Consider the following 15,498-nt stretch of genomic DNA (forward strand, 5'->3'; position numbering starts at 1 on the left):
TTTCCTTAAGGTCAGTTGTCTTCTGTAGATATTAGGGTTTGAATAATATTCAAAAGGAACTGAGAGGAATTTTCAACATTTTTGGTTTTGTACATCCTCAGAATTCAACACTATGATTTTTTTTTTGTTTTAATCTCCAAGAGAGTAACTGGTAATCTATAGGAGCCAAATTCCAGCAGAGAATTTTTGCCTTCCTAGCAATTAGTATCTCAGTAGTTTTACAGTGGGGAGAAACAAATCTTTATTAATACTTTTTCTCATTTGTTAATTCCCGCTGTCCTTTCTCAAAAAACACCATCCAGAACTTAAGGCAGATTTGTAAATGTATTTTTATTATGTTGCAACAATCAAAATATATATGTACTACTGATTTCCCCCCCAAATATTAAATGAAAATGTACTACATTTTTTCCCACATTGTGTTCTCGAATGCTTTGGAATCTGTGAGGGCCCTGACATAAAGAAACTGAAGCAAATGCACAATTAGAGACTGAGAGGTGTTATAGTGCTGCACTTATATTGCAAATGAAGTCAGGTGTCTCCGTTTAATCAAATAGAGCCTCAACAGTCTCTGTTTTGTGAGTATTAAAAACAATAAACAAATATACACAGGAAGTATCACAAACGGTAAATCAGTTATTTAAATACAACTGTATCCAACATAGCAGCTAAACACTGGACAATGTTTGAGGTCATCAGCACATCCACATGCTCTTCTAAATGACGTTTAGGGTCCTGAAATACAAAGGATGCCATGAGAGGAATGACTGAAACACATCTCTGAAAGATTTCATTTACTTCAAGTCTATTTAAGATGTCTGTGAGTTAATGAACACAGGCCAGTAATGCTCCTAAATTTTCCATTCCAGGAAGACCTTGCAAATGACTGAATTTCCATGAACAAAATTTTATTAATTCATACTAACAGTTAAGTTGAGGATAGGTTTAGGAAGTAAGTTTCTATCCAGCATATCAAGAGTAACCGTAGCAGCTGTGAGTTAGTTTTAAGGGTAACACACAACATGTGAATTTTACCCTACATGCCACTAAGGCCAATATTTTAATCTTAGTCCTGGTACATTCCAATTTCTTTTCACATCTTTGCACAAATGTGTGTTCTAATCCTGCAAAGATTCAAGCATCATCTAACACAGCCTTTGAATAGCTATGTTGACTGCAAGAAAATTAGCGTATCTATACCCATAAAAACATGAAACATGAACAATGCCCTGTTCAAAAGCTCTTGGGAATTGAATGTTAAAGCTGAGCAGTTTTCTGAAAATACATATCCCCACGCACTATTACTCAATTGATGTAGGCATTTGTGGGCATCTGCATGCAACAATAAGATTATTTCTGGTTGAAAATCATACCCATGCACTTCTTCAGTTTCACCACTGATATGAAATAATTAATCTCTAAATACTACAAAAATATCAGGCACACCTCAAAAAGATGTCTAAACTTTATTATAGTATTATTGTAGTAATTCTTGTGTGTAAAGAAATTAAAATATGGAAGACAATAATGCATGGGAACTGTAACTTCTTTAAAAGATGGAATTATTGTCAAAATGTAATGAACCCATGTAAATTTATAAAGTTGAGTGCTACTGAATCCATGTACACTGCCCTTCTTAAAAAACTCCTTTTCAAAGATCAGACAGTTCTCCAATATTCTTTCTGTTCCTAACAAATTATACACCTAATAACATAATATCTCTATTGTGAGTGGCTGCTTGTTTACAAAGCTTTTTATCTAAGCTGCATAAAAAAACCCACTTGAAAATTACTTCACTGAACCATTTTTTTATTTAAAGAAAACTTAAAAAAATTTATCAGGAAAAAATTCTTTTTGAAGAACTATATCAAAATGGTTTTTTTCACATATGCGTAACAACTAGTCAAGTGCAAGTTCTGTTTAGGATGACATCATAACCCTTAAAATACAACCCTTTTACATATTTTATATGTATATATTTATGTATGTGTAGGTGTGCATAAACTCCATTGTTCTGAATGCTACAGAAATACATGAGTGACTGAACAATAGTGCAGATGTGTTATGACATTGCTGCTAGAAGCTGACACATAAGAGCAATCCAGAATCTTTTAAATTCTTCTACTGCTACTAGCAATACAATAAGTACTGGTTCTTTAAGGACACACTAGATATTTTAAAAGCTATTTCTTGTTTCCATTGCCCTTCTTGAATGCAAGCTCTTACAAATTTGCTTTGCTCTCCTCTTCTTCACAAGAGCACATTCCCTCTACCTTTATGTTGAAATCAAATATAGAAATAGTTTTTTTGTTGAGTCTTTAAAAAGACATTATATCCTAACATTGCAAAGGGATGGAATGAATTGAGTGGGTTTTTTTGGTTTCAGTTGTGGTCCTAAACAGTCTTCCTCAAACACCAATACAAAGGAACTCAGCCTACCTGCCAAGTGTGTCTGAGAGCTAAGCACTGACAGTGTGTTCATGAACTGAAGACAGGGGTGAGCTGGCTCTTCAGCCATGATAATGTACAAACACACCCCCCTCACCTCTGTTTCCATGATCACCATTTTTTAAGTGTCTCCACAGTTTGGGTCTCGCTGACACAGACTTGGATATCTTTATGTCTCTCAGAAGTTGTTAAAACAAATGAAGAATGAAAAGGGAAACTACTGAATTTCAACACTGCTCTTCAGCATATAATAAAAACAAATGTAGAACACAGCTTGCAGATATTCTGCCAATTACCTACTGTCAAAGGCCCTGTTCCTTGCACAACACCCAACCAAAATAAATTTATTATTTGAAGCATTGAGAACATCATGCACATAGAACTAAAATCACCTATGTGCATGTAAAAAATTAGTATTTAGAATGAACGAAGCATATCATTCCACCTCACTCTAATTCATCACACCTCACCTGCTTGCCAACATTTTTTATTGCCAGCTGTTCAGGTGTCATCTTATCTTCTTCTTCAACAGCCTGTGAAAGAAACACAGAAAAGGTCAGTGTTTCAGATTTCGTTTACTTTTTCCCCAAGCCACAGATTCTCAAAATACAATTCTGTTCCTTAAAAAAAAGGGGAAAAAAAAAAGGAAAAAAAAAAAAGGAAAAAAAATCAAACAGCAACACATTTCAGAAAGTCAAAAGGAAAGGTACTTCAGCTCTTCAGCAGACGTGGTTTTAATTACTGAGTGTTAGTGCAAAAGATCAAGGCAAACACTTATGAATGGTTTTATTGTCAGATATTCACCAAAATGTTATTAAGCAAAAATCTTAAATGAGCGGTATCAATAGTTAAAGATACTTGAAAACTGTTAAAATAGTAAAACAGAACCAAACCCAACATTATCTACACCATTTCAACTACTGGAGATTTGACCTCAATAAATTTTTGTACTCTTTAAAGTAATTTATTTTAATATATTTTGATGCTGTTATGTTGCCTTCAAATACAGTGTCTTCATAAAGTTCATCCACTAACTTAACTAGTGAACGTAATACTGAATAATGAATTTTGGTTTTAAGGACTTCTAAGGAGTTAAAAAAATAACACTTGTTAAGAAATACTGACATGATTACTATTCATAGAATGCTTGTTGAGATCTAGGATTTGTAAGAAATATTTCTAAGTGTGTCAGTATTAAAACGGTAAGTAGCTGTAATTCCTCTTACTTACAGTAACAAATTCCTTATGTAAACAGAAAGAACATTGAATTGGGCTCTGGACTGTGTTCTAAATACTTATAGCCTGTTACTAGACTGATACAGGTATATAACCTTTACTCTGCTGCAATGATCAAACAGTCCTTGACTGAAGGATTGAAAAATGCGACTAACTTCTCATTTTGACCTACAGAAATCTTACATTATCATCACCAAGTAAAAATACAAAATCGGTATGATTACTCACACTTCAAAGCAAAGCACGTAACTAAACACTTTGACAAAAGTTTAGGGCAAAAAGTCTGGTGGCAATGGCTGAGGAGCTAATCTGGCAACTTAATCCAGAAACCACACGTAGCTGATTAGTACGAACTACAGTCATTCTGAACAAAGTTTGTGATAATCAAGTCCTTCTGAAATTAAGCAACTAATTTCTTCACTTCATAAACACAGCTACAGTTATACTATCATTATGGGACATGAATACCTTGTTATAATTCTTAGCTAATTCTAACATCTCCTTCACTACTGTTTCATTGAGTTTGCAGTGTTCACTGTAGTCCTGAAGTGTCAAACCTTCCATCCAACTCTTCTTATGCAAATTTAGCAGCATCTGCAAGATAAAACCTCTTTAGAGCATTCACCATAAAATACTTTCAGAATATAATGAAGATCTCTTTGACAGGCAACTGATTTATAGTAAGAAGAATATATATTAAAAAAATTGGAACTTACAATGTCTGTGTTTAAACAGAGGAAATACAATGATAAGCTATTCTGGCCAGAGTAGAACATAAATTTGCACACTTTTTAAAGATTGAGCTTCTTGAATACTAAATATGAAAATAAGGGATGAAAACATGGGTCACATTTACTTTGACAAGAATATGTAGTTTTGTTTTCTGTGATTTGTTACTTTTGCTGCAGGTGGAGGATACACAATTGCCTCATAGCAGGGCTAAGAGAAAATCGAATACTTTAGCCACCATAGGAGGAACAGTTGAAGCTTTTGGCCTCTGACAAAGTTGAAAAATATTTTAATGCTTGGATTAAATTCATAAAGTAGTCACACAGGCTTCACTGATTATCTGATCTGTATGCAAGCAACTGACAGTTATGATAAAATAAACTTCGAAAGTGACCAAAGCATGACTTGGGTGTCTTTGCCTCATACAGAATAAACAAGCATAAAAACCGTAAGATAAAATGTGCAGAGATTTGATGGTGATAAATGCAGGCACTACTAAAAATATTTGAAAGGTTTTACTTGACACTTTCATGTAATCTTGAAAGAGCAAAGGAATAGCTACAACAGCAACTTCTTTATTTTCATGCATAAAGGAAGTGTATTTTGTGGATCTCCTGCACACTTGACTGTAGGGAGGACCCTTGCAGCAAACAGTTTCAGCTTGCCTTCAATTTGTGAACATTTACTAGACATTTTTGAGAACTGGTAATCCCTGTAATTGCTATCACCTGAATAAAAATACCTGTTTCATCCTATGTAGAGCTTCCAAAGAAACCTGGCTTTGGAACATGTGAACTGAGTTGAAAGTTTGTGTCATAATTTGTGTTAGCAAGATCTTAGCTACTGACAGAAGGAGTCGTAGGCAAACTGCATATGGACAGTTTAGCTAGGCTATCTTGATTTTAAAATTAAGGTTTGGTGTGATGAGCTCCTAATCTAATACATGAAGCATGTACTCTTCTTACCACAGATGGAGATAACAGATCACCACCACCACGAGGGGGGTTTGAGATATGTATGAAGCTGCCTCATGAAAGATGTGAGAGAGAGTTGTTACCTCACAGATTAAAGTCTTCCCAACTTGGTCAAGATTATTCTCCTACTTGCAAAGGTAATTAGTCACTTATGTAAAGCTATTGACGAAAGTACACACTTGAAACTTCAGACAAGACTGGATTTGCCAAATTGTTGCATTTGGCTGGAAAGAATAACCCCCTGGAAGCCTCAGGGACATTTCCTGAGAGCTGGTTTTGTTGAATCAGTTACTCTTTTCAGTAAGAGTGAGGTCTTATAAGTCTGATACTGCACGGAAAATGGTTGTGCATTTCACACACTCTTTCCAACACCTTAATTTGCACACATATTCCTCCACTATTTGAAACTGGGTTTTTTTTAATTATTATTACTTATAACTCAGAAAGTCTGAATTGTGTGAAAAAAACTATTCTGGCCATTTTATCATAAGCTTTAAGATGAATTTATAACCCTAACAAGGCCATGAAAATGCACACACATATCACAGAACATACACAGACGACAGAATCTGGCTTCTCAATGATTAATTTCTGTAGATTATAAGTAAGCCTTTTTCCTTCCTTTTTGTTTTCCTGTTGAGACTCTCAAGCTAGATTTTGCATGTAACCTGAAGAAGTTTGATGCAAAAATAACAAAAACCATTTGTTGTCAGTAACTCCATAGTATTTCTTCTGTAAATGCAGGACATCACTACTTCCTGATATTCAGTGATGTCTTGGGGAATTCCAATCATACCAACTAGAAGTACCTTCTGTCAAAGGGATTACAGCAAACAATAACCGAACATCTCTTGATTATACATTCCATTTTGGAAAACGCAGTTAAAAATTCTCCTAGCATCAGGAATTCCAGCCTGTGAAAACGAAGGCAGCTAGTATGTCTTTCAGCTTCATCACTGAAAACTTGAAACTTTGGACAAACTTAGGTGCAGAGAACAGCATGACAACTTCCCATAAGGTGGACAAAAATGTTGTCAAACTATTCATATGGTCATTAGAATGTGGTTGTGGAAAGTTTCATCACCATGACTGTACATTCAAGTGCTTTCTGGAAGAAAAGCCACCTATTCCAGGAGAGTTAAAACAATTACTGAAAGTAACAGCTGTTGAAATCAGAATACTGCCACAAATTTTAAATAGTTTGTATAATGTTCCTGGTACTCTGAATTAAAGCTGAAACAATTACCTTCTGTTCTAGTTCATTCTTCCTGTAGTTGATGGTGATGGAATAGTAATGTCTGTTTAGTCCATGGATTAGTGCCTGCAAAATTCAGGGGAGAAACTGAGTTAAATCACCCACCACTGGAATGAAGAAATATCATAAGGAGAAAGCTAATTTCAATATAAACATCTTTAAACATCACTCAAATAAAAGAAAACACACAAAGAAAAATATACAGAGACTGTAAGGAGATATGAAGTAAATATACCTGGTTCTATTTTTCATTTTGTGTTCATTAACTGACAGTTATGCTTTCTATTTCTAAACCAGATTTTTTTTCGCACAGTAGCAACTATAATAAGAAAAAATGGTAACTGCCTTCAAACATTTGACCGATACATATGCACAAACATATTTCTCTCAAATTCTTCCTCTCTCAATAAATTTGGTTATCACTCCTACTAAAATATTCTATTAAAATATTCTGTAACAAATAAAAGACTATTTGCTATCTATTTATTTATAAACACTGTAAACATTCCCAAGTTTATTCTCCAGGGTACAACGTGAAAAGGGATTAACTGAAACAAGCAAAAACCTCAGTTAGACAATGTGCATCAAATTAACCTTGGGTATTAAAACTAATTTTACTTTTTAACTGTAAATAAAGAAAAAACCAAATCACCTTTTTCACTATAATTATGGCCTCTGCAAATACAGTCTGATCAACTGGATTATTTTTAGTGACAGCTGTATGCGTGTATTTTCTATTTTGCTCATGCAGATTAGATATTTCCTTTTACATTTATGACTTAAGCATGAGATGTATTAATATTTAGGCAGGTAAAATTCTATGATCAGTCCTCATCACAACTAATAGAGTCTATTTTCAAATAAAATTTCACATATGAAGTATACATTTACAAACAAGATACAATAAATCATATGTAAAGTATGCTGAATTAGTGATAAATACCTGTTTCAAGCATTCCACCTAATTATGTTTAAATATATATTTAGAGCTATACAAAATGAATGTGTAGTTGCATCTTATGCAACTTAATATTTCAGCATTACAAAATCATCTGTATGAAAGCTGAAAATGTTTTCATACATACATTTTCAATAGATTTCTATTGCAAATACATCTATAAAGATAAAAAGTACTTGAAAAGTTATGAGAATTAGCATTTACATAAAACCATTACTTGTGCAACTTATTTTAATTAAACTTGTAAAATACAGGTTTTATCATCAACAAAGGAATTTATAGTTGAAACTATTACCAAGTAATTTCCACTGCCATTTTATTATCTCATTCAAAATGACTGCATATGAGGTTTTAGTGTTTGTGTACAAACTCAGGTGTAGAAATTTAGGAAGTTTTGTCAAGTTGTTAAAATTCGACAAATAGGTTTGCCTTCTCTCACTATCCTCTCCCTTTTCTGTCCCCTTTCAAAAACTACCCTTTAAAAGAGTGGGCAGATGTAAAAGGTAAACAACTGTAAAAAAGCCGTTTGTAAGGGAACACAAGAAAAAAGCACACACACAAAAAAGGAATGAAGCCAAGGCATGTATTATTCTATTATTCTTCTTCCTGAGATTTTAAGTAATGTCTAGCCCAGCTGAAATCAATATTTAGTTTGCTTCCGTCCTCAACTGGGTTGGAATTTTATTCATGGCTTAAAATAAAAGCAAAACAACACTCCAAGAGCTCTTGCAGCTTTAGGAACAGAACATCATTTAAAATTATGACATTTGCAACAGCTCATTGCCAGCTTGCAAAAAATCAACACAAACAAAAACTATCCATTTTAATAACAGAAACCCAAAATCCCATGGCCAAAATATGCCATGCTGCAGTGACAGTGATCTTAAAATAATGAAGCTATACAATCCTGCAGGGGTTTCCAAGGGAAAGCATTACACATGGTCCAGAAAAGCCCAGTTAGAAAAACCCTGAAACACACAAGCATGGGCTTGCCTACATCCAATCAAGAGTATTAGTGGCTTATTTCATACTCATTATTGTTTGCAGTTTTGACCAATTCAAAAATCAAAAGTAAAACAGCCTCCTGAAGCAGACACTCTTTAATTTTAAGACCCTTTTTCGCTAGCATTTTTATCAACAGCAAAGAGTTTCAATGTATTAATGACAAAAACCATCAAGTTATCTTTTTAAAGACTGGGGCATGGTGGTCTAGGACTTCCCATAGGATGGCACTCTTAGAGCATGAGTTCAGCCATTATTTCAGCTCTGTTCTGACTAGTGGATGGCCTTTTTCTTGAAAGTTTACCAAGCAAAAGATTGCTTTTATTGTTCAAGTAATGGAACAAAAAGCAGGAACTGGGCTTCATGGTTTCAAGGACACATGCCTTTAGAATACATAGGAAGGGAGAAAAGTTTTTTAAAGGAAAAACATTAAGGCAGAAGAACAGGGATAAAAACATTAATCACTCCAGAGAATACTTGTTTCAGGATAGAAGCCATTTCTCAAAATAAAGACTTGCTTCAGTGAAGACCAAAATTTTTTTCTTTTTAGTGAAAGTCAACTTCAGAAATCAAACTCTGAATATTTAAGTTTCACAAATGTGTGTGCAAAAGAAACATTACAGCAGAAGCCAATCAGGCATCCATTTTATCCATTGAATATCCTCCTGCACCATTTTTTCAGCAAACTACTGCATTACATAAAAATCAGAGATTAATTATTTAAGACACAACACAAGGTTTAATCTAGATTACATAATAAGCAAGAACCTTGAAAAATTAGAGTAAAAAGAAAAGAAAGAACTTTTTCCATAATTTACTCATGAGTAACTTATCTTAAAGAAAGCTGAGATGTTGACAAGCATCTGAAAAGAGCACCTGGTCTTGCTTCACATGCTATGTCATCAATTGTCACTTTTAAAAGTTTGCATTTCCATAAATTTATACTTGAATCTTTGCTGTACACATTAAATACATGCATTCACACTCAGTAAGCTAATTTAGGGCTCAATTTTAAACCCCTCACATATACATGTCCATTGATGAATCATATCAATTATAGATGTATGTGGAAAAATGCAATAGAGAGAATAAATAATTTGTAACCTACTTTTTTAAGTACCTTCCCCAAAAATTAATTAATTAATCTTGCAATTTATAGGACTATCAGCACGAGGTTTACCTGGATAGATGGCTTGTTTAAGTGACCCAGATTCGAAGTTGTTTGTCTTGGTTCATGTCCTAAGACCATCATATTAGCATTGATCAATCTGAAGGCATCAATAACAACCTGTAAAAACAAGATGTCAAGTCAATTCTTTTTAGAAAATGCAACTAATAGAGCCAAGCAACAGTGGACAAGGCACAATCAACTCTCATCTGTTTTTGGCCTTTATCCAGAAAATCATTTAATTATAATATTAATAAAAAAGAACCTCCTGCTGGCTATGTGATCAGCACAGTACACTACCTGGTATTGTAAGGTGACACCAATTATTACCTTTTCCGTGGAGCTGTAAGTTTTATATACATTATATCACCATATAACATTGAATTTTATGTACACTTACTCTAAGCCTCAAAACTATGCATATGTTTGTCACCTAAATCTTATCCAATCAAAATGAATGACAGAGAGAGACTAAAACTGAAAGTGAGCACAAGCTAAGGGACCAAGTCTAAAGCCCAGTCCTGTCACATCAATTATACTACCACAATACTTGAAATGACAACAAAATTATAGCCAGCAAGGAACTTGCCCCATGTATTCCCTTCTAGTCAGATGCTTTTTGCTTCTTGTGACTACGAAAGGGTCTATAAACTGTCTGATGGATTAAAAAGTCCTTGTCAGTGTCATGCTCAGGAGTAAAAAATAGAGAAAAAGAAAACCAAGGTCATTTATGATTTAAAGGTACACGGCAGGCAGTATTCAGTGCTATTTTATGGCAAATAATGTAAACCCATCACTGATTCTTACTCTGTCCTGTGCTAAATTTGTCTATGAAAATTTTTGGAAAGAGAAATTCATGGTCCCATATAATAAAATCCCCACCCCTATCCAAAACCTATAGGAGCTGTAACAGACCTAAGAACATAGCAACAATACACTCAAACCCTTATTGTGTCCTGACCAGCACAGGTTCATAACTGCAAGAAGAATTCTTCTTTAGGTCCCAGTCTTTTAACTGAACCAGTGCAGCCTTGCACATCCACTAAAACAGTACCAGGCAGACTTTGCAGGCATCTTGTCTGCATATGTTTGAAGAGTTATTAACTTAAATCTCCTTTTAACAGCTTTTCTATAATAATTTTTGTTCTTTTATTTTCTGTACTATGAGTTGGACAACGACAGTTGCATTTACATGCCTGGTTTGGTATTTTGAGGAATTAAGACTTGAACCTTGTTTATGTTGAACAAACAAGAAATCAACCACAGTCACTGAAAGTCTACAAAGAAAGTGACACTGAGTCTCCCACCTTGTTCCAGCACCTTCCTCTCCATTTACACAGGTATTAATAACTAAATAATGTGCAGTTTTTAGGATTACAAGGAAAAAAATATTAAGGTCCTTCATGTGGAAATGAAATTAATTGGCCAGTATTTATAACAAAAAAATCATCAGGTGTAAACAAAAAAACCCTACAAACTTATCACCTGTTGTGATTTACTTTTGAGACCCAAGTGAGACAGTGGTGTTGACTGACGGAGTGCCACTAAGGGCTACTGCTTGGTGTCTCAGCTGTTGGCCAGATCCACCTGCATATGTCATGTTTTCAAATTGCATGCAGAAAACCTTCCTAAAAAAGATGTTCTTTATTAAAAATGTTCAGTTGTGACCCATTAAAGTGAGTTACCAGTGATATTTTTTTTCCTGAACAATAAAAAAACCAATTCAGATTCAGAATGCAGAAGAAGTATGCTATCTGATACCAATGCTACAAAAAAGGAATTACATTTAAAGATTTCTCAAAAATATCTAAAACAGTTACTATATATCTACGCATTCTTTCTCATAACGTAAGTAGTAATTGGGGTTGTTTTCATTTACCGTTTTTCTCTTAGAACACTTGTGACAAGCTTTTGTATGTATCTTTGTATTCCATTTTAACCAGATGCTCTAATTCATCAACACCTGGAAATGCCCAACCGTAACAAACAGGCAGTATAAATTGAAAAGTCAAGCAAAGCAGAAAAAAAAAAGAAAAAAAAGAAAAGAAAAGAAGCACACCACCAGTTCCCCAGAGACTAGCTAGATAATGGAAAAAAACTAAGCAAGCAAAAATTTACCCTGAGGAGCAAGAAACATGAACTTGGAAGTATACTAGAATGACAAGAAGTTGCTTTATAGCTCACTAACAGCCCCACTTCTAGACCTTAATTTAACTGAGAACTTTACTAGACAATGTTGAGCTTATCCAAAAAGAATGGCATTGTCCAGCTTGGATTTGTTTTAGGGCTTGAGCTATGTAAAATAAAATATTACTTTTTTTTTTACAAGCAAATTCAACATTTCTGTTAGAGTTTGGGTTTTTTTTGTTGTTGTTAGATTAGTTAAATTTCACACTAAAATATGAGAACAAGTTCCTGAATTATTTATGAGTGATACTGAATATTGCTCAAACATCTTAATTCTGATCAGAAGTATCTGCCATTATGTTTCGGGTACAAGCTGCATGGGAATACACTGCACTCTCTATCTGTCCTCCTGAAGGAATGACGTGCAAGTATTTCCTAAGTATAACAAATATAAATCTAACAAAAAACCAGTATGAAAATCTGAAATCACAAATACCAAATATTATGCTTTTACACGGGATAAAATGACAAATGGCAATTCCTACAATCTCAGAGGAGTACAAAAAGTACATGTGCAAATGCTATTTTTCGTCATAGCTGCACTCTGATGACCAATGGTAACTAAATACTTTAACTACACTAAGATTAAAGGAATTTGCTGCTATCACTATAGCAACCATCTTAAAGAAACTAACATGCTCAGCAACCTGGAGGCTAAATTTAGACTTAATACATAATAAAAACATAAATACAATAATAAATCTTACATATTCATTTCTATGAAATGTAGTTTCTTTTTTTCATAGCAAGCATAAATCAGTCCCACCTTTAGAGGATTACATAAAAATAAATAGACTCATTAATGTCCAGTGTACTAATGAGCAATGGGTGAAGAAGGTGTTAATTATGCCACAGTAAGATCCAAGAAAAAAGCCCCAGTGAGCACTTGGAGGTGTGTACAAGCTGAAGTCTCTTCTCTATGTTTGTGTATTTCGAAGTACAGAATGATGCAGGCTGATGACAGAAACACGGTCACCCCCTATTCTATGATGGAAACTTTAGACACAGTATTTTGAACAAAGAACTTCTAAGGATTAATTAAACCCAGTACAATCCACCACTCAGTTGTTTAGATTTTTTATTGTAAAAAATCAGTATTTCCCAACCAAAAAATTTAAGTTTTCATTGTACTCAAATAACCTATATAATGTAATACAGCTCTTTTAGTAAAAAATTGTTTCCAAGCTTCATGCTAAATTCCTTTCCTAAAAAGACATTAAAAAGTTAACCAGAAGTCTATACTATTAGGATGTTTCCCAGAAATTCGAAGGTAATTTTTTTTTTAATGCACTTCCATAGTGCAACTCTTTCACCACTCTGACCATTTAATTTTTCCTTGTGTAAGTGTCTCCAGACTTTTCAGAGGTCATTTCAACAGCAGACAGCTTATAACAAAACCATTAGCAGTTTGGCTAGCTTAAGGAAACCTCTTACTTTCCTTTTTTGTTTATTATCACTGCATGAATCTGCAGCATATGAGAGTTTATAATTTCTCAGGCTTGTTAAATTCATGTTAAAGGTCTGTTTTCTTGTTGAATAAATTTTGTTCATATAATGCTGCCTATTTCATATACTGAGTCTTTAATAGCACCTTTGGTCTATGCGCAACTCACAGATCAAAACAGAGGACTAAAATAGGGGTTGATGATGCTATTTACATGTGTGATTCCTGCTGTCTTCTTGTTAGTAGCTTTAATATAATAGAAGACCTTGTCTGTTTTGTAATTAACACATCTTTACTGGAGAGATATTTGGAAGTGATTGCTGTGAATATACTGGTTAGTAAAATAAACACAATCACACACCACTTTCTGTTATCAGACAAATTTGTGAATTGTACACATTATACTCCAGATCAACAAACTGTGATATAACAGCCAAGTAGAAGACACATTTATATAACCCTTTATTTTTCTGAAAATATGTATTCAATCTGACCTTGCAAATATAATTAGCTTGTGGGATGTGTGGATTTCAGTACCATGGATGCTTTACTAATTGCAGTTCTTGGAAATAGATACTAAATATTTGGAAGCTGCCAATACAAAATAAAAACTGCATCTTTTTGTACATCTGTCTTAGCTTCAAAATGCATAATAAATCTAAAAAACAATAACTATACAGCTTTTTTTTTAGCATTTGCCTGGGGTCAACAGCCCACAGTACAGTTCATAGAATGTATTTTTAGAAAGAAGATTTAAAATTATATCCTGCGTAAATTTTGGGACAGCTGTAATTAATATGATTAAAATTTACTCACAGTCTAAGTACTGGACACCTCAACTGCTAGCTAGACAAAAATCTGGCCTCTTATAGTCCCCACACAGTTATTAAAAATAATGGCTTGATTAAAATTTAAGATACTTAGTAGCCAAACTTCTTTTAGCTTCTCCTGAAAGTGTGAATGATATCACTCTTTAGTTTCTTACTATCAGATACTGATAACAACTGAATATTATCAGTTTTTCTAAAACCATTTTCATAACTTTGTGGGGTATAAAAAAAAAAATTAATTCAAGAGTACTTTACACACTTGATTCTTATGTCCTTCTAATATAAATTTTTCAAATAATCCTGAATGAAATAGCTCTGGTTTTCAATTCCCATTGTATTTTAGTGGTAAACTTCAGTTCAGTGTAATTCAGCCTTTATTGTTTAAATTTAAAAAAATCTAACATCAATATTTTTCCAGTGAAGAATCTATGGCATATGGTGACTATCTTTAAAAATGCATTCTGTCCTTGGAATTCAAATACCAGTGTATTGTTTATGCCGTATGTTTATGAACAAACATACCAGTGCTTAAAGACAACTGATAGAGCAAAGGATAGAGTGTGGTTATGCCAGGTGTGGAAAAAGAAGTAATGTCCCATCTAAAATCTCTTTTATCACCTGCAACTGACCTGTTATCAAGTGCTTAGTTTGTTTCTAGATTCTTTAAAAATGAAATGGAACATGTGACCAGAGAAGTGCAGTTCAGGTTTATGACCATTTCGTTATTTATGCTGCCATGCACTGTTAGACAACTACAAGTGAAGAACATCTTCTGTCCCCTGCAAGCCCACAACATAAAAAATTCAAAGAAATCGTACTTTTTATGCCATTTCCAATGAAAAGCACTAAGAACTGAAACTGACTCATGCCAAATGCATATCACTGAATTGCTGTGATTGTGAGTTTGAAGTTTGCAACACGGAAATTATTTATAAAATGTCAATTTTAGCTCTGGAAAACATATTCCTAGGAGTATGTGCATTTTCCTTCTCTATCCTTGGAGAATTATTTACTTGTGGTCAAATCTGCAGTACAACTTCAATATCCATACTGGAAGGGGAAGAGAACTACAGCATAATACATTTATCTTGACAAGTGAGGGCATGCATCCGTAACTCCCATGAAGCTGAGCCACAAGTTTTAAAGCTATATGCCTTAATGAAGATAAATGGACTATTCTACATCCACCACAGCAAAAGGAAATTAAACATTTAATACTTTTCAACAAAGTCTTGGAACTTTCTGTTTTAGGGAAGGGCATGAACTC

The 15,498-nt window shown here is 33.9% G+C and overlaps 1 protein-coding gene across 1 annotated transcript in view; it reads right to left on the reverse strand.

The window, feature by feature from the left end:
• Positions 1–305: 305 nt before the first annotated feature.
• PSMD14 (proteasome 26S subunit, non-ATPase 14) overlaps positions 306–15,498 on the reverse strand; it is a 46,396-nt gene continuing 31,203 nt past the window's right edge. The window contains exons 9-13 of the mRNA XM_083865813.1: positions 9,783–9,890; positions 6,634–6,708; positions 4,153–4,278; positions 2,919–2,981; positions 306–735 (exon numbers count right to left, since the gene is read on the reverse strand). Coding sequence (XP_083721939.1) covers positions 637–735; positions 2,919–2,981; positions 4,153–4,278; positions 6,634–6,708; positions 9,783–9,890 — 471 coding nt within the window. The 3' untranslated portion in view covers positions 306–636. The remainder of the gene's footprint in view (positions 736–2,918; positions 2,982–4,152; positions 4,279–6,633; positions 6,709–9,782; positions 9,891–15,498) is intronic.

This window comes from Zosterops lateralis, assembly GCF_965231275.1.
Source record: "Zosterops lateralis genome assembly, chromosome: 7".
NCBI lineage: Eukaryota > Metazoa > Chordata > Aves > Passeriformes > Zosteropidae > Zosterops > Zosterops lateralis.